Genomic DNA, 20,326 nt, shown 5'->3' on the forward strand with positions numbered 1-20,326 from the left:
TAACTTAAAGTCGAAAAATGGATGGACTGATAAAAGTTTCACAAGTCTATTAGAGGTTTTGCATGACATTCTTCCGGAAGATAATGTATTACCCATTTCTGCATATCAAGCAAAAAAGCTAATGTGTCTGATGGGATTGGAAGTTGAAAGAATACATGCATGTCCAAATAATTGTATGTCGTACAGATAGGAGTTCGAGAATAAACATAATTGTGTTTTTTGCGGTGCATCGAGGTATAAACGGAAAAAAGATTCGGATGAAGTAGATGATGATGTGACAAAAAATGGACCACCGGCTAAAATATTATGGTATCTCCCTATTTACCAAGACTAAAAAGGTTATTTTCAAACGAAAAAGAAGCAAAGTTACATTGTTGGCATTCGGAAGAACGTGTAACTGACGGAAAACTAAGACATGTTGCGGATTCACCTCAGTGGAGAAATATTGATAAGAAGTATCCTGAATTTGGAAAAGAGATGAGAAACATACGGTTTGGGCTAAGTTCAGACGGGATCAATCATTTTTGGAACATTAGCAGTTGTCATAGTACGTGGCCAGTTCTTTTATGCATTTACAATCTTCCACCATGGTTATGCATGAAACGAAAATACATTATGATGTCGTTGTTGATTCAGGGGCCGAGACAACATGGTAACGATATTGATGTCTATTTGTCTCCTTTGATTGATGACTTAAAAACTCTTTGGAGTTTGAGTGTATATGTATATGATGCTTATAAGAAACAACACTTTCAATTGCAGGCCATGATTTTTTGTACTATAAGTAATTTTCCAGCATACGGTAACTTGTCAGGATACAAAAAAAAGGGTAAGAAAGCTTGTCCAGTTTGTGAAGATCAAACAAGCTCAATATGGTTAACAAATTCCAAAAAAATTATATACATGGGACATCGAAGATTTCTTCCTAAGGGTCACCGTTTTAGGAAGAAAACTATTGAGTTTGACGAAAGTATTGAGATTAGAACGATGAGGAAACGATTTGATGCATTTTCACGAGTTGCAAGTTTAAATGTTGTGTTGGGAAAAAGATTTCGTGTTGATAAAAATGCCCTTTGGAAAAGAAAAGTCAATTTTTTTTGAATTGCCTTACTGGAGATATTTGAATGTTAGACATTGTCTAGATGTTATGCATATAGAAAAAATGTATGTGAGAGCTTGATATACTTATTATTAGAGATGAAGCAAAAAATTAAAGAGGTTAATGTCCGAAAGGACATGGCCGAGATGGGGATACGTGAAGATCTTGCCCCCGAACAGAGTGCTAACGGTGTTTACCTCCCACCTGCTTGTTATACTACATCAAACGAAGAAAAACTAAAGTTTTGTCAATGTTTACATGATATTAAGGTCCCATCAACTTATTCTGCAAACATTAAAAGATTTGTGTCGATGAAAGACTGTAAATTGTTTGGAATGAACTCTCATGATTGTCACGTTTTGATGACACATATGATTCCTATCGCAATTCTTGGAATTTTACAAGATGATGTCCGACATTCTATCACTAAGCTTTTTTTTTTTTAACAACATTCACTCAAAGGTTGTTGATGTAGAAGATTTGGATCAATGGGAGAAAGACGTTTATGTTACACTTTGTGAACTAGAGATGCACTTTCCACCCTCATTTTTTGATATAATTGTTCACCTCATATCTGATATCGTACGAGAAATTAAGGCTTGTGGTCCTGTATTCTTACGATACATGTACCCTTTTGAAAGATACATGGGTATCCTAAAAGGTTACGTAAGAAACCGTAATCGGCCAGAGGGCAGTATTGTTGAAGGGTATACTTGTGAAGAGGTTATTGAGTTCTGTCAAGGTAATCCTATTAACAATATATTACAGTTATAACAATCTATAATATTTTATATATAATATTAATAATTTCTGTAGGCTATATGAAAGATGTCGAAAGTGTTGGTGTTCCAAAAACTCGTCATTCAGGTCGATTTGAAGGAAAGGGAGGAGTCGGTTGCAAAATAAACATGCCAACTTATGAAGTGTTACAAGTTGCACGTAACGCCTGTTTTTCTGGGCTTGTCATTAATGTTGGTATAATAGTCTAGGTTAACCTTTGTAACCCGTTTTGAAATAATAGAAGTGTATTATTTGAGTATTATGTGTTATGTGCTAAATTGTGTGTCTTAATTTAATTAACAATAAAAATAAGCGTCAAAATGAAATGTTAGATAAAGCCTATATTTATGGATAATGTTGTAGTAGTTGAAACGAGGTTTCCGAATATATAAAGAATACCGAAATCCGAGTTATAACGAAGAAGTTATGACCTGCCGAAGTTTCGCGATAGAACCGGCACGACCCAGCGCGACCCAGCGCGATGTAAATAGTGAATTTAAGGTAGATAGATATCTATCCTTAGTGATCTAAATGAGAATTGAAGATCTCATCGATAGTACTGCAACGACGGAAAGACGGACGGAATCAGAGTTCGGATGAAGGAGTTATGAATTTCGAACGGAGTTTTCCTGTCCCGGCCTACTAAAAATAATATATAAGTAATATACTTATAATATATTAAAAATAAAGTCAAAATTAGCCAATGGAGTCTAAACGAGAGTTGTAGAGCATAATCTCACCTTCGTGGCGATATAAAGAACGTCGAAAACGGAGTTCGTATGCGAAAGTTATGAATTTCTGAAGTTCGGGGCGCGAAACCCCAAAACTGTCAGAGACCACGACGTGGCAAGCAGTGCCACGACGTGGCAAGTGTCCTGACACCTCCGGGAGGCCCCCAGATGCAACTTGGGATGACGCATGCAGTGACGACCAAGCCCACGACGTGGAAAAAGGTTGCCACGACGTGGCAAGGGCCAAATTTACCCTATAAATAGATTTGAAGGGCCAGCCGTTTAGGGTTGCTATTTTCTCTCTTCTCTCTCCCGTTTTGCATCGATTTGCGTTCCAGAAGTACCCCAAAGCCCCGGTAATATTCCTGAGTCCCGAAGCAAGTCCCGAGATCCCGAAGATCCCGAGAAGTGCGGTTTCCGAGCCGAAGCTCTGCCCGAGAGAAGTTCGATTTTTGTAGAGATCTTCCAGATTTGCTGAGGATTACTACTTTTGCAAGTCGTAGTGCTGTCCGATCATCTTCTGATCAAGTGAGTGTATACTACCTTTCATAAACACGATAATAATACAAATATGATTTGAGTGTATTGAGTATATTGTTGTTTATATGTGTGAATGTGTTGTTACTTTCTTCTAACGTATAATTATGAAGTATTTTATACGAAATATGTGTTATGTGTATATTTTGTTGTTATGTGTGTGAAGGTATATTAACTTTCTTCTATCTTACAGATCTGATTATTTCTATATGAAATACGTGTTATGTGTGTGCCTCATCTGTTATGTGGAAATGTATTGATTTAGCATGCTATACAGGTTTTGAAACTATGTATAAAAATGTATGTTTTATCTACTAATATGTTGGGTAGAACATGGGTAGATAGTTGGTGTGTAATAAACAGATGAGAGGCCTCAATGTTGTTTTGATCCAGTCATCTAGCGGAATTTTAGATGACGACCACAGACTTTTCTAGACAGTCCAGTGGAACGCTAGCAGGCTCATAATCTGTAGGTGTTAATGAACTTGGGTGTTCATTCGCTGTATTCCATCCCCCTCATGGTTGCCTTATTTGACTTATATTGTTGAGTAACCCCCGAAGCATGTGTTGTCACCCCGATGAAATATTCTTAGACTAGGTGCCTTGTGTTAGTTATTTTAGAGACATAAAGTGAGAATAACGGGAATGGGTAATTGGGTTATTGTTGGTTGATAATAATTAATTTAATTATTTATTGTGGGTTGAAAACCCTATATGCTCACCAGGCTCCCAAGCCTGACTCACTTAGTTTTATTTGTATTACAGGAAGTGGCGCAAGGGCGTAAGATGGATGAACCATCAAGTTGTTTTGTTTAAAAGTCTGTATATGTATATATTTGTTGAATGACTTGTAATGTTATCGTTTATGCTTATTGGTCTGTATCGGAACATGACACCCTGAGTTTTGATTATATAATGAAAATACATTTCTTTTATGAAATGCTTTGGTAAACATTGTTTTATCATGTTTTGTTTTTGGGAACAAATTCCGCAACTCTTTCAAATCAAAAGGATTTACTCTGAAATTATTTTAAAAGCATAAATGAAAATCGGTCTTTTCTGGCCGAGATTTTGGGGATGTCACATTGCACATTTAGTGGTCCTAAACACATGAAATGTCTTACTCCTTACATTGATGAACACATGGACATGTTAAAGTTGAAATACCCGGGTAAGGAAAAAATGTGGTACATAAACAATCATAACAAAGAGTTTTCGAGTTGGTTGGAAAAGAAGGTAGTAGAAACGGATGTTGATGAAACCGTGAAAAGGTTGGGACGTGGGCCAGATTGTAGAGTTAAATCTTATCAAGGGTACGACATTCACGGTTATACATTTTACACCAAGGATCAAGATAAAAAAAGTACAATGCAGAATAGTGGAGTTACAATGATAGCATCAACGACCGAATTCGATAGACGGGATCATGATACTTTGATAAGAATAGCCAAAGATTCTTATTACGGTGTTATACACAAAATTTGGGAGTTGAATTATTATGACTTCGTTATTCCTATGTTCAAATGTAAATGGGTGAATAATCGTACAGGTGTTCAAGTTAATAAAGATGGTTTTACACTTGTTAACCTTTCAAGTAATGGCTATGTATCTGAGCCATTCGTTCTCGCAAAACATGTCACATAGGTTTTCTATATCAAAGACCTAAGCAAGAAAAAAGAGCACATCGTCTTACAAGGCAAACGACGTATTATTTGTGTTGATGATGTCGTTGACGAAGAAGAATACGACCACTTTGATGATCTACCACCATTTTCGGTTGGTATTGAACCCGGTAATTACGATAATATTGAATGCACAACATTTGTACGATCTAACATAGAAGGGACATATGTTGATTAAGTGCATGGATTGGTTTTTTTTTTTTTTTTTTTCATTTTTGAATGTTGTTTTTACATGAATTTTGTATGAAATACTATGTATTGATAAATAATAACAATATTGTCCTTATCTTTTGATAATTATAATGTTTGTATAATTGTAATAAGAAATATCAAATAACATTTAAAAGTATCAGTTAAGACTTTTTTTTATCTGCGGCGTTTGATCACTTGTGATGGCATTTAATGTATCAGACATTTACTTGTTCTATTAACAAAAATAGGTAATCTACTTTTTTGGTGAAAACCGCCCTAAAAAATAAACAAACTGCTTCAAAAAAACGAAAACCGCATCAAAAGATATACTTCTAGTTTTTACGTGGAAACCGCCCTAAAAAATAAAAGTAACCGCCTCAAAAGACAAAGACAAAGACAGCAACAAAAAATCAAACCGCCTCAAAATACGCATAAAAAGAAGCTAAAAATAGCATCAAAAAATCGATAAACGCATAAAAACATATTGAGTTTTGATTGAGTAGTATTTTAGAAAAGATAATTATGCATTGCTATTTTCTTTTTAGAAAAACTAAATTATTTAATTTAAAAAATAACGAGTAATATTTTATTAATTTTTACATTCAATTAATGTACAATCTATTGGTAAAATGAAAAAAAAATTATTGCTAAGTCCACGATGAGTCATGGGTTTGCGACCTGACTCGCCGAGTACACCTTGTGACATCTCTATTATGTCGATTACAGTCCATTCCAACACCTTCAACTCATAGATCTGGACTTCTAATGCCAGCTTTGCATGTAAAGTTGCTAAGGTGCATGCAAGGTGTTATGAGGCTAGAACACTCAATCCAACTCTGGATCTGTAACGACCCAATTTTCAAGTCCAAATTTTTTATTTAATTAACTGACTCATAAAAATATTCTTAAGAAAATACTGTGAAATCACATCATCTTATAGAATAATGTATCATATCTGAAAACCCAAGTCATAAAAATAGTAACATGTCAGAGTACAATCCCAGAATATCCATTGTGCGGAAAACAATGAATGTGTGTATGATGTGCCGCTACCGTGTTGCCCCCCCCTTCGGTCCTCTCGACCGGATGATGGGGTTGTTTCACCCCTCTACTACTACCACATAGCATGTAACACATAACCATATTCTATCTAGTATGACTGGGTATGAACACCCCCTTTTGGCCTCTCCTTCCTCAAAAACGATTTAGCTCACTTAGGGTTTCTCTCAAGGGACTGGTAGCCGCAATGAGAGGCTATGAGTACCCTTAAATAGGTCCCTTGCAATGACAGGCTATGAGTGCCCTTAAATAGACTCCTAAGATCCATCTAGCACGTAAAGTTATGAACTTTACGTGCAAGGGACCTTCCATGGGTACAAAAAGCAAAGGACTATGAGCTCAAAAGACCCTAAAATGGCTCTTATGTTGCAAGGGACCTTCCATGGGTGCAAAAAGCAACTCCAATCTACCTTGTGACCCCTCCCAGTCCACATGGTCCACTCTCTGAGTCTACAGTATGACTGGTTCGCCCTCTTGGGGCCTTCGGCCTATCCGGACAGCTCATCGAGCCTTAGGTCAAACCAGTCCGCCATGGGTATGTTGGCTTACAGCACAAAGCAGGACTCGCCTCAACCTAACCCCAATCCAACAACCATGTGCACATATGAAGGAGTTTGTTGAGACCATTCAACATGATTTTGAAAATAAAGTAAGTATTTTGTATAGATTTAAAATATCAATATTTTTTTTTGTGTGTGTGTGTATATATATATATATATATATATATATATATATATATATATATATATATATATATATATATGTTGTTTGTTTGTTTGTTGCAGTTATGGAAAAAGAAGAGTTTTGTTACGCCCGTTAAACTTGAAGATATGGTCTCACAAATAATACCTCGTTTAATTAAGATGGTGAACGATAGTCGGAAAAGAACTTTCTAAGAATTATAATGTTTTGTGTTTTATTATAACTAAAATGTAAATTAGAAATTGTTAGGTTTTTTGTATAATGAAGTTTTGTTAAATACTATGTTTTTGTTTATTAATGATTTTTAAATGATATATTATTTTTTATAGTACGGTTTTGTGTTTGTGCTATATACTTATAATTCATATTTAATCTTAACCTCATATATATATATTATTTAATAAGACGGTTTCTTATTTTTTGGCTCCATTATTTAATAGAGTGGTTTCAGATTTGCTGGTGCGATTATTTAATAAGGCGGTTGTTTATTTTTTGGTGCTAATATTTAATAGAGCGGTTCCTTATTTGTTGGTGTGATTACTTAATAGGGCGTTTTTTGATTTTTTAGTACTAATATTTAATAGAGCGGTTGCTGATTTTTTAATGCGATTTGTTATTTTAATTTTGATACATTATAACGCGGTTTCTAGTGTTTTTTAATGCGGTTTGTAAACCGCATCATCAAATAGTACTATTTTTTAGTGCCATATTTTTTGGTGCGGTCAGAAAACCGCATCAACAAACTATATAAACGCACCATCAAATCTCTTCTGTACTAGTGATAAGCTTATGATTTCAAGACCTGCTAAAAACAAAACAAAAAAAATCAAGATGAAATAGGAAAATAGATAAAGAATAGGAATTCTTGGACAATAGCATAAATAAAACAAAGAATCACATATAAATATAAGGTCGGACGGAGTGTGGTAAGGGAAAGGTGAGGGAACCGATCCCGCACCTGTGCACACCACACCGTGGGTCCGGGAAAGGAACCGCGGGAAGCAACCGAGGGGGAGAGAGTCCCGCTCTCTCTCTTCTAACCATTGGTCAATGCATTTATTTATTTATTTTCTTTTTTACTCAAACGGATACATAGCCGTTAAGATATATATATATATATATATATATATATATATATATATATATATATATATATACTCTTTTTCTTCCCTTTTCTTAATCTATAAATACTTAACCATTTTATCATTTTTTAAACCATAATCTATATTTCTCTATTTCTCTCTAAAAAATATTACTCAAAATGTCATCATCTTCATCATCCGATTCGACGGCAGTAGAGGAGGCTAAGTTTATTGGTTCCGTCATAGCGAAAACGATTGCATACTATCAAAACCGACTTGGTGAAACATCACGTGCACGACCTAACCTAAGAAAGCCGCCGTTACGTAGAAATCACGGAGCCGGACACGATCGTCTTATAGAATATTATTTTGCAGATGATGTCGTCTACGCTGTAATGTTTCAACGTCGGTTCCGGATGAGGAATGAACTATTTTTACGTATTGTTGGTGATTTGGAAGACCGCTTTCCATATGTCCAATGGAAAATGGATGCAAGAGGAAAAAAGGTTTCTCTCCCATTCAAAAATGCACAACTTCAATTCGTCAGCTAGCATAAGGCATGGGCGCAGACAAATTGGACGAGTATTTTAGGATGTCAAAGCGTACCGTGAGGGACTCTGTGTACAAGTTCTGCAAAGCGATCTGTTTAGTTTACGGGCAACAATATTTGCTCAAACCAACTATCAACGATATCCACCAATTGTATATGGTGCATGAAGGCAAACATGGATTCCCTGGAATGCTAGGTAGTATCGATTGCATGCATTGGAGTTGGTCATTATGCCCCAACGCATGGCGTGGTTAGTACATGAGAGGTGACCACAAAGAGCCGACGATCATTCTAGAGGCTATCGCATCACATGATCTTTGGATATGGCATGCATTCTTTGGTCCAGCTAGTGCAAACAATGACATCAACGTGCTAGACCATTCACCTGTATTTAGCAATATCTATCTTGGAAAGTCACATGATGTACCTTTTCAAGCAAACGGGGTAGCATATAAGCGTGGATACTATCTTACTGACGGTATATATCCTCCCTTCTCTGTTTTTGTGAAATCGTTTACATGTCCTAACAACCTGAAAAAGAAAAAGTTTAAAGAGGCGCAAGAGTCAGCTAGGAAGGATGTGGAGCAAGCATTTGGTGTACTTAAGAGACGTTGGCAAGTACTAACGGTCGGGGTAAGGTCATATGAGGTGAAAAGGTTACAACACGTAATGTATGCATGTATCATATTGCATAATATGATTCTTGAAGACGAAGAAAGAACGATATGCCGATACACCGAAAATGAAGTTTTGCCAAATATCGAAGGAGTAGTCATTGGTATACAAGAGTATAGGGTGAATAGAAGAGAAGTACACAATCGCGACCTTCATTAGGCCCTTCGTGCTGATTTGGTGGAGCACATTTATAGGTAGAGATGCACAAAACCCGAATCCGATCCGATCCGATCCGGATCCGAATCCGATCCGGTTTCTCTTACGTCATCAAAAATCCGATCCGGTCAAAATCCGATCCGAATCCGGTCAAAATCCGATCCGGTTCTAACCAAAATCCGAATCCGATTCTAATCCGATTGGAAACCGGTTTAAACCGATTTTAGTGGGTTTTAATCGGATTTTGGGGCGGATTTGGATCCGGTTTTTAGCGAATCCGGTTTACGATCCGGTATCAAATCCGATTTGGAATATAGGATTAGGATCCGATTGAAAATCCGGTTTTAAATCCGATCCGATCCGGTTTGGTCAAAACCGGTTTTGACCCAATCCGGTTTCGGATTGGATCCGGTTTTGAATAGTGAATCCGGTTTTTGTGTGCATCTCTATTTATAGGGCTCATATTCAGCCCCCGCACGAGTTATCCCACGATGATGATTTGTTTGATGAATCAGACGAGGATTCTGATATGTTCGTCAAGAGTGAAGATTTTGACGACGAGAGTGACGCTTGGTAGAATAATGCAGATGATCAAGGCGAGAACGAAAACGATGATTCCGAGTGACGTATCTAGGTTTAAATAAAATTAGTATATTAATTAATAATTTTTATTATGTTGTAGTTTTTTTTTTTTTTTTTTTTTTTTTTTTTTTTTTTTTTTGCGGTTTCTACTTATTTAAATATTAGGGTTAATGTAATTTTTTTTACTTAATGAAATGCTTTTTATTTTTAATTAAACTTTGTGTTTGATATTAATTTAAAAATTATAAATCAGAAAAAATTAATTTTATTTAAAAAAAAAAAAATGAGAGAAGGGCTTCCCTCCTACTCATTGACTTTTAGGTGAGGGAAATGAGAGTAATCAAAAGAAGTGTATGACCCACCAAAAAGGAAGGAACCTTTCCTCCGACTCCTTCCACTCTAATGATTATTTTGAGCATAACTTGTATTTTCCAAAGAATAATACATAGATCCACATATAAACAAAATAATTATGTTGAATATATGACTTTTATTCCTAACATATGGTTTGCATGTGTTAAGGTTGTCCTCCTTTCTATACGTTGAGAGTTCAAGTTTTATTGGAGAAATATGTGGATATAGGAGTAATTTAGGAGCATAGTAGATTGGCCGTTCTAAAAAAACCAATATATATATATATATATATATATATATATATATATATATATATATATATATATATATATATATATATATATATATATATATTAGTTTTGCCAGTAAAGATTCTAAACAAGTCAATTTAACTCAAACACCAAACGTTCTAACACACGTCATGTCTTCTATTGAGCTACCAATACAAAGCCAAGGAATAAACCAAACAAGATGCACACTGTTTCTAGAATCCAAAGGACCATAGGTAATAACACAAAATTCCTTCAAACAATTGTTATTGAATGTTGGGATCTTTGTTGAAGATGAAGCATCCAAAAAATGTTCCATGAATTCTTCAACATAAAATTTAAGGTATCATTGAGAACTCCTATCAAATCCACCGGTAAGTAAATCCTTATAATATTACATTCTGCATGTTAAAATTTCACCACATTAATTAGCATAACATCGTTGTCACAACACCCACGAAAACCATTTAAAAGAACATTTAATTAGTTTAGTATTTTCAGGCACAAAACTACACAAATAATGAGAGATGGCCACTGGAGTTGTTGTGGTAATACATCATTTTGTATTTGAAGGGAGCCTATCTATCACTATATGAAATCGAATAAAAAATAGAGATCGTACCAAAAAAAACTACAGTTGCGCATTGCATAGGATGGAAGATGAAACCCTAAGAGCTTGTTTCCTTTATGCAAGAATTTCATATGTGAAGAGACCCTCTAGATAGAATTGTTCACTGACTAAAACGACTTCTTGATGAATCCTCATTTAATAGTCTAGTGGAGATGACTAGCCAGATAGAAAGGCAAAATACCCTTTAAGGCAACATGTACAAGATAAAAACTTGCAGGTGAACTTTTCCTATTTTGGAGGGATGCAATCATTTCCTATGTTTTTCAAGATAGGATACAAGGATGTTAAGTTTTTAAAGGAAAACGAAAAAATATGTTGTCGTTGGCCCAAGGCACAATAAACTTTGTTGCCATAGGTGTTGTCACTACTGTATCGTCTCTATAGACCCCTTTTGTAGTCTATATACATCCCCTTTTGTAACATTCGAGATTTATTGGTATGTCCTTTTTAGCCCTTATTGAGAATTCTTTTCATTTTTGTCCGTAGCCGAATATGATGGGCGTACTGTAACATCCTAAAATTTAAGAACAAAAAAAATCGTTAAAATTAAGTTATTCTAAAACCAACAGTATAAGAAAACATCCATAATATGTCAAAAATAAAGCATGTCATCATAAAACAATATCAGAGTATAATCTCAAAGATCTCGTGTGCGGAAAACATAGTGTGATGCGTTGTGATCGAGTCGACTTCATTCCTTTGATAACGAAGTACCTGAAACCAAAATTGAAAACCGTAAGTACGAAGCTTAGTGAGTTCCCCCATCATACCACATACCATATATATACACATAATGCCTAGCATATCTGGGTGTTGGCCTCCCTTAGGTATCTTTCAGTCGGTAACTCCTTAGTATATCTGAGTGTTGGCCTCGTATTCGGTATCTTTCAATCGATAACTGCCTAGCATATCAGGCTGCTGTCCTTCCCTTTAGTATCTTTGGACTGGTAACTGTCTAGCAAACTGGGTGTTGGCCTCCCCTTCGGTATCTTTCAACCGGTAACTACCTAGCATATATGGGTGCTGGCCTCCCCTTCGGTATCTTTCAATTGGTAACTGGGGACTATTTCACCCCTACCACTACCACATAATAACCTAGCATACTAACACATAAAGCAAAACAGATAATGACAAACCAGACAATTATCACAAAGATAATCATCTCAAACATAACCACCTACTAGTGGGCCGACATTGGTGCCTTAGACCCACCTCTACCGGAAGGTAACTCGCCTCACACTACTGAAGTCTCGCAGATAAAACTCTAGCTACATGATGACAGGTTCACAAACTGTCAACATCAAAATAACACCCAATCAGTAATTGGGTTCCAACATATATCCATAAGTCCATGTTTTAGGGTAAAAGAGTATTTTACCCCAAACTTAGCTTGATTCCAACTCAAGGCCCAATCCAAAGGCATAAAAGTCAAAATATGAATGAAAGCCCAACATATGGCCCCAATTTTCCAAATTGGGGCCAAACCTTTACATGGTCTTATTCTAAGGCGCAACCACTTAGTCCAGTCCAAACATTTGGCATTTCTAATAGCCAAATATCTCATAATCATAAAGGCCCAACTATGGCCTAATTTTCCAAATTGGGCCCAAACCCTCACACAGGCCTTACCTTAAAGCCCATCAAATTATTCTAGTCCATAAGATTGATTTTGAATGACCCATCAATAGCCCAATCACCAAAGCCCAATAGAAAGGCCCAACTTAAGGCCTAAATTAGATTAGGGTTTTCACATGAAATGACGATTAGGGTTAAGTGTTTCTTACTTAACCCATTAAGGACTTAATCAATTAGGTCCATCAATCTATTGGGACAATCATGTAGTGTGGTCGGGCTTAATACATAATCCAAATCTGGTCATTGAAAATGCGGGTCCCGACAATCCAAAACCCATATATCTAAAATTAGGGTTTTCTAAACCCTAATTAGGGTTTCCAACCTAATCACAACCCAATAGGCCTAAAACTAAGTCTTTAGATCAATTAGGGTTTCATTAGGCCCACTAGGGTATCATTATTCGGGCACCACCCACTACCACCTTGGGTGGTGATGATCAATAGCGGCTCAAAGCGGCGGCCACCACCTCACGGTGGTGGTAATGGTTCTAGCCGATTTTTTCCAAGCATCCCAAACGAGTCAAAACACAAACAAGGCATTCTGCCACTCAACACGGCGGCTGGTGCCGATAGCCACCACCTCAAAGTTGTGGTTATGTGTTTTCTTTATTATACTATTCACTAATTACAATTTACAATGCTTTTACCCAAAAATAAAAACACACACACAACCACCCTTGTGCTGGTCGATTGTGGTAGATGGTGGTGGTAGTGGCTTCCTTGGTTTTCTAGCCACACAAAACTCACACACAAACACTTTAGATATAAACCCAATGAACCAAACCACACACACAGTCACTAAATATCAAACACAGCCACCACCACACAACGCTTGGTGGTTGCAGAACGGTTGTACATGGTGGCATACATTATAGTCAGCTGCCATGGTAGTTTTCCTCGGTTATCAGGCCAATAATCATGCCCATATGAACAGCAGTGCAGTAGAACACGCATACGACTGACTCACACGCTGAGATGCACACCACAACCTCCCTCAGAGTGGTGAGTGTTGACCGGAGCGGCTAACAAGAACAGTATGGGCAACAGTGGACATTCCAATGGAATCATAGCATGGAAGAATAGAGAGAAGGGCTGTGATCGAGAACGTTAGCAGCAGAAAGATGCTCGTTCGCCATCCTCGTCACCGTTTGTAGCGTTAGAAATGGTGGCGCTGAATGACATCCAAACTCGGCAACAAAGGAATTGGCCTAGAACGATGGCGTCTGGTGGTCTTGGCCAATCGGAAACGAGAAGGAAGGGTGGTGCAGCTGAAGATTGACGAATAACAGTAGGAAGATCCAGTGATGGTGGTGGCTGAAAATTGAGGCTAGGGTTAGGGTTATGGACGGATTATATATCCTATCACCCTTTGAAACTTCACCCCATAATGGCATAAATGGTCCCTTTCTATGAAAATCATTTCGAATCATATCACATATTTTACCATTTAAACCATGCCTCCTGAAACCCTTTACAAATTAAGTCTGAAATTTACCAAGCAACCCCTCCCTCTATAAATTCTTTTCAAATTAGATCCATAATTTACTCTTTAGCCCCTGCTTCCATAAATCCTTTCTTATTAGGTACAAATGATACCAAACACCCCCTGTCTTCTAAAAATATTACAAAATAAATCCCGAAACATACACTTTTAACCCCCAACGTCTAAAATTTACAATTAACTACTCGAAACCAACATCTTGCTAAATTATTATTGATTTTAGGGATACTATTCATTTATTTATTTAATAAACGGGGTGTTACACGTACTCTATGTGTACGTTGAGCATACTGGCTCGAGGGTAAGACATGGAAGCACCCACATACGTTGGGCGTACGTAGGAGTATGAAGGGTGTATGTTATACAGGGGCAAACCCAGATTTCTATGGTTTTGCAATATTTAAACAACTTATGACACATTTAGACTTCCTTATGACCAACCTGCATCTATCTAAAACCTAATTGCCATTTTTGAGATTTGAGCTTGGAAGTGAGTATTGGTGATTTGAAGGAAGAAGAACACTTGGAGGTTGCTTTGGTGTGGCTTGAGCTTGTATATCTAGAATGATCATCATCTCTGCAAGCTATATTAGGTATAATGCTCTCAACTTGATGGTTCCTTATGCTTGATCCAATTTAGGGTTTTATTTGTGCATTTTTGGGTCCTTTAAGCCATATTTGAGAGTATAGTCTACTCTAGAAGCCCATGATGGTTATCTTACCACCTTTGAGGTCCATTGTCCATAAAAAATTCTATCTTTATTAGTTATATTGGTCTATGCATGTGTTAGGATCCTTATTATGGTTTTCTTTGCGTTTCGGGTCCCATTAAGTCATGTATAGGAGTAAAGTTGCCAACTTTACATGTTACGAAATCCTTAAGGACTAGATCTGAGACTTGGATGTGATCGTTTAATTGTTTAAGCAGTAAATGGTGAAGGTGGTCAAATGCATTGTACGTCGGGCATACCAACTCATACGATGTTCGTACTGGCCTGTGGGCGAGAACGGGTGTGTAAGCCTGAATACGTCGGGCGTACTCAGAAGCCTTTACTTCGGTTGACTTTCTCGGTTTAGGCAAGTTTTGGTCTAGAAGAGGTTTCCGCCTAAATGGGCCATTAGCATTCTGATTTTTTGGCTATTTTGGGCCTTGGGCCTTAGGCCCATGATGGGTTTTTGGCCTAATTAGGAAGTTGGGTGATATTAGGCTTTTTGTGCTATTAGATCACGACTTGGATTTTAGGCGAAGTGTGGGAAGGGAAAATGGATTTTTACGCTAATTGTTGTACATCGGACAAGAATTCTAGTTATGGGCTGTGGACCAGTTATTAATTGGATATTATTTGATGGTGTTAGCGCAATGATTTTTCCATATCAACAGTCTGAGATTTTACCTGAGAGATTCAACAAAGTGAGGTGAGTTTCTGAATTATGTTTCGCGGGTTGAAGGCACCAATGCCAGCCCATGGTTTATTATGATTAGGATTGAAACAAGCTTCTCGTAGATGGAATATTTTCTATGATGAGAATGTCAAAGAGTTTGGCTTCTCAAAAAGTGTACATGAGTGTTAAGTATATGTTAAGGCTAGTGGTAGTATAGTCACCTTCCTAGCATTATATGTTAATTACATACTTCTTATAGGAAAACAAAATTCCAATTTTGCAAGAGGTAAAGTCTTGGCATGGAAAGTGTTTCGCTTTAAAGGATCTGAGAGAGGCTGCCAATATTCTAGGAATAAGTATTTTAAGAGACAAGAGTAAAAGACTAATTGGACTTAGTCAATGTATTTACTTGCAAAAGGTGCTAAATCATTTTAGTATGGAGAATTGCAAGAAATAAGAACTGCTTATCAAGAGTAATATCGAACTGAGTACCAATTAGAGTTTGAGTACTGATGTCGAGATAGCAGAAATGAGAAGAGTTACATATGCTTCTGTTGTTGGATCGATCATGTATGTTATGACATGTACTCAGCCTGACGTGGCTTTTTCTAGCATGGTTAGTCAATATCAACGAAATCTGGGTAATGCTCATTGGATAGTAGTCATGAATATTCCCAAGTATCTATAAAGAACTAAGTACTAGGTCCTAGTGCTTGGAAGCATTGATAACATAAACGTAACTAGTTATAGTTGTTAGCCTAATAAGATTTTGGGCTTTATCATGTATTGGGTTTTATGATTCGGCTTTTTAACTAGGAAACCTTAATTAGCTAATCTATATATTATGTCTTTCCATTTCATTGTATTTGTACTTCTCTTTGATAATAATATGAAACCCTAGTTTGTATATATGTCTTTCACTTGTTAGTTTACATGGTATTAGAGCTCGGTTGATCATCTGTATTTCATTATGGAGGCAAGTTATAGTAGGCATGACACTATTAATCGAAGTTACTATTTTATCGAATCACTATTCATCGATGTTACTATTCATCGAAATCAATATCCATCGAAATCACTATTCATAAAGTTACTATTCATCGAGTTGCTATTCATCAGCACTATGAATGTATATATATTTTTTGCAATTTTGGGTATGGTTTTCTTTTTCGTTCCTTTAATCAATTTGATTTTATTTGTTTGTTTCAACGAACTCGAGGGTTTCATTTTGTCTGTTTCTTTTGTTGATTTTATGTTCTTGATTGTTACTATTGTTGTTCATATTTGTTGTTGTTTTGGTTATTCTAGCTTGATTGATATTAGAATATGACCCCGAGAGATGATTCTCTTCATTCCATTATTATCTAACTTGATGGCAAGAACTATTCCTATTGGAGTTATGTTATGAAGAAGTTCTTTCGAGGCAAGACTATGTAGGGGATTGTTATAGATGATAGGAAGAAAACAACAGACGAGAAGGATGCTAATTATGCAACCTTACTGGATTCATGGGAGATGGATAACTCCAACACCATTACTTGGATTAGTAGTTCTGTTATTTAGTCTATTGGCACTCAGTTGGTGAAGTATGGCACAACAAAGGAGGTTTGGGATCACTTGGCTAATCTGTATACTCAATGTAACTTTGCAAAGTAATATCAGTTAAAGTTTGATATTCGAGCGCTCCAACGTAACAATCTTATCGTTCAGGAATTTTATGCAGCTATGTCAGATTTATGTGATCAGTTAGCTCTTACAGAACGTAATGTGTTGAATGCTTTTAAGCCTTATATTGATATAAGGGAAGAGCAACGTTTGATTCCGTTCTTGATGGCATTATGTTCAGATTTTAAAGGTCTTCGTGGATGAATCTTGCATCGCACACCTCTTCCCATTGCTGATTCGGTTGTTCACAAGTTCATTGCTGAAGAAACTCGTATCAAGTCCCACGCTGACAAAGCTCCCAAGACAGCCATTCCTGCTGTCTTTGCTGTTCAATAAAGTCATCAATCTTCAAACCAAAATCATCCCAGAGTTGCATTTGATGAGTATGCATTCTGTAAGAAGAAGAACCATTGGAAGACAAATTATCCTTAGCTGACAAGCAAGGGAAATCAGTAGGAACAACAAACAGGATCACTAGTATAGTCTGAGTCTTCACAACAAAATAGGTATTCTAGATAGCCATGTCCCTCATTTCCATCTTTTAGGCCACCAGAATATGTTGCCGCTACACCTTCAGTTGAGAATGAAACAGATTTCACAACACCATCAGCCTTGGATCCATAGATTATTAAGCAGTTTAGATAGTTCTTAGCTGCCAATCCAACTGCCATGTCAACTTCCATGTATCATTCATCCAACACCTCATGTATTCCTTCATCCATGTGGATATTAGATTTTGGTGCATCTCATCACATGTCCCCATATTTTTCATCTTTTGCTTCATTATCTTCTCATACCCCTGCCTCTGTTATGTCTGGTAGTGCTACACCAATTTCAGTTGAGGGTGTTGGTTCTATTGTCACTCCTTATATATATTTAACAGATGTGTATTACATTCCTACACTTGCTTGGAATCTTGCATCGGTCATTCAGTTGTGTAATATGGTTGTTGGGACTTCTTTTTCTGATTCATTATGTTGTGTACAGGACATATGGTCTCGGAGAGTGACTAGGATAGTCCGTAGAATTTGGGAGCTCTATGTTTTAGATTAGCTACATGTTGCTGATGTTGATGCATCTAGTGTCGATTTGTTGTCTTTTCTTTTAACCCCTTTTTCGTCTGTTTTTTATCTTGGGCATTCTCATTTGGGACATGTGTCAGCATCTCATTTAAAGTTTTTGGTTTCCACTGGTCTGTTACACTCTTTGAAATTTGATGATATTTATGATTGTTGTGGTTGTAAATGGGAAAATTTTCTGCTATACCGTTTAATAAAAGTGTCACTCGTTTTGTTGCTCCCTTTGATATCATACATTCTGATGTGTGGGGTCCCTCTCCGATCAACTCAAAATCGGGAACTATCTATTATATTTCATTCATTGATGATTGCACTCATTATACGTGGGTTTATTTTCTGAAGCCCAACTCTGACTTTTTCACTATATATAGTGAATTCAGAGCTCTTGTCAAGACATAACACTTAACTGTCATAAAATGCTTTCGGTGTGACTTGGGAGAAGAATTTACCTCTAATGATTTTAAAAATTTATTGGCATCTGATGGGAATACACAACAATCAACTTGTAGAGACCCTGCTAAAGTTCCTAATATGTTTTGGGGAGAAGCTGTTCATACCGCCACTTATGTTATTAATCGCATTCCGATTATGTACACTTCGGGGAAGTCTTCTTATGAAATGTTGTTTAGACAACTTCCAGATTATTCTTCATTATGAGTGTTTGTGTGTACATGTTATTTCTTGAAGCCTCAAGTAGAGAAAGATAAGTTGTCTTCAAAATTAGCTCTTTGTGTTTTTCTAGGATATGGTATTGGTCAGAAAGGTTATCGGTGTTATGATCCTTCAAATCAGAAACTATATGTCTCTCGCAATGGTAATTTTTTGGAGCGTATTTCATTCTATAGCATTCCTGTTCAGTCATATGATGCAACTCATGAGGAGCTTCGTATTATATATCCGTTTAACGTTGACATTGGTGATCCACCAAATGTCACTGATCCACCACTTGCTGTTGATCCACCAACTACTGTTGATCCACCACCTGTCGCTGATCATCTACCTGCAGATCATCAAGACCCCCCTCCATCAAGGTATGTTTTGCTAACACTAGATAGTAGTTTCAAAAATATACTAGGTTCCCTAGGGTTTCTTATTTGTTGTTCAAAGTTGTATGTTCAATTAGAGAAAACATAGATAGAAAATTAGGGTTGTATGCACACATTAGAATTTTGGTTTCTCAAAACCCATGACAATTCACAATATTAACGAGCACATACCAAATAAAGCATTTGGAAACATGAATGTTGACTTATATAAGCAATATTAGGGAATTTTTGTCATATGCTAGAAAAAAGGTTCATAGTTCGGATGTAGAATCATACTTTCATATAATGAGTTGCTAAAACCAAGAAATTCCATAAAAATAGGAAAAAGAGTATAACAATTGGAATTCATAGTTAAAAACAAAGAATCACAAATGGCCAAAAGCAATAACTCATTTCTTCCAAGGCATGGCTATGATCTATGTCAACCTAAGTTGATAATAAACTAAATGCTTGAAAAGATTCTACAAAAGAAATAACCCACACACCAAATGTTAAACAAAGATACATCGCTACCAAAGCCAAGGCAAAGAAAAAACAAAACAAGACACTCAAGTTTCTGAGAATCACAGGACCATTGAATATCATGAAATTCCTTTTTGTGAGATCTTGGTTTCCATGAAGCATCTAGGCCAAATCATCCTAGAACTACACAAAGTAACGTTTTGGTATCTTTTCTTCCTAGACAACTCCTACCAAATCCACCCCTTAATCAGATCCGGGTACTATATAAACATTGTCAAGATAATAATACAATCACACATAACACCATCGCCACACCTCCCACATAAACAAATTAAAACATAATTTCATTGCAGTATTTGCACGCACTAACAAATAGAAATGGCCACTGGTGTAGCTGCAATGATGGTTCATTGTGTTTTTGAAGGGAGCCTTTCAATGTCGGAAATCGACAAAGAGCGAAGACCATACCATAAAA

At 36.6% G+C, this 20,326-nt stretch overlaps 1 protein-coding gene across 1 annotated transcript; it reads left to right on the top strand.

Annotated features, from left to right (window-relative positions):
• Nucleotides 1–306: 306 nt before the first annotated feature.
• Nucleotides 307–4,791, top strand: LOC145010015 (uncharacterized). Its single transcript, XM_078968614.1, has 5 exons — nt 307–1,086; nt 1,132–1,455; nt 1,562–1,841; nt 1,916–2,070; nt 4,306–4,791. Exons 1-5 carry the CDS (start codon nt 307–309, stop codon nt 4,789–4,791), a joined length of 2,025 nt encoding a protein of 674 aa, XP_078824740.1.
• The last annotated feature ends 15,535 nt before the right edge of the window (nt 4,792–20,326 follow it).

The sequence above is a fragment of the Lactuca saligna genome, chromosome 8, assembly GCF_052625555.1.
Source record: "Lactuca saligna cultivar CGN05327 chromosome 8, ASM5262555v1, whole genome shotgun sequence".
Taxonomy (NCBI): domain Eukaryota; kingdom Viridiplantae; phylum Streptophyta; class Magnoliopsida; order Asterales; family Asteraceae; genus Lactuca; species Lactuca saligna.

What these genes read in the sequence shown, in the direction of transcription:
- LOC145010015 (XM_078968614.1), top strand. Translation starts at nt 307, where the DNA reads ATGGTATCTCCCTATTTACCAAGACTAAAAAGGTTATTTTCAAACGAA. An exon ending in ATGCCCTTTGGAAAAGAAAA is followed by an intron (nt 1,087 to 1,131) that starts GTCAATTTTTTT and finishes TTTGAATGTTAG; the next exon opens with ACATTGTCTAGATGTTATGC. An exon ending in TTTCTGGGCTTGTCATTAAT is followed by an intron (nt 2,071 to 4,305) that starts GTTGGTATAATA and finishes GACATGTTAAAG; the next exon opens with TTGAAATACCCGGGTAAGGA.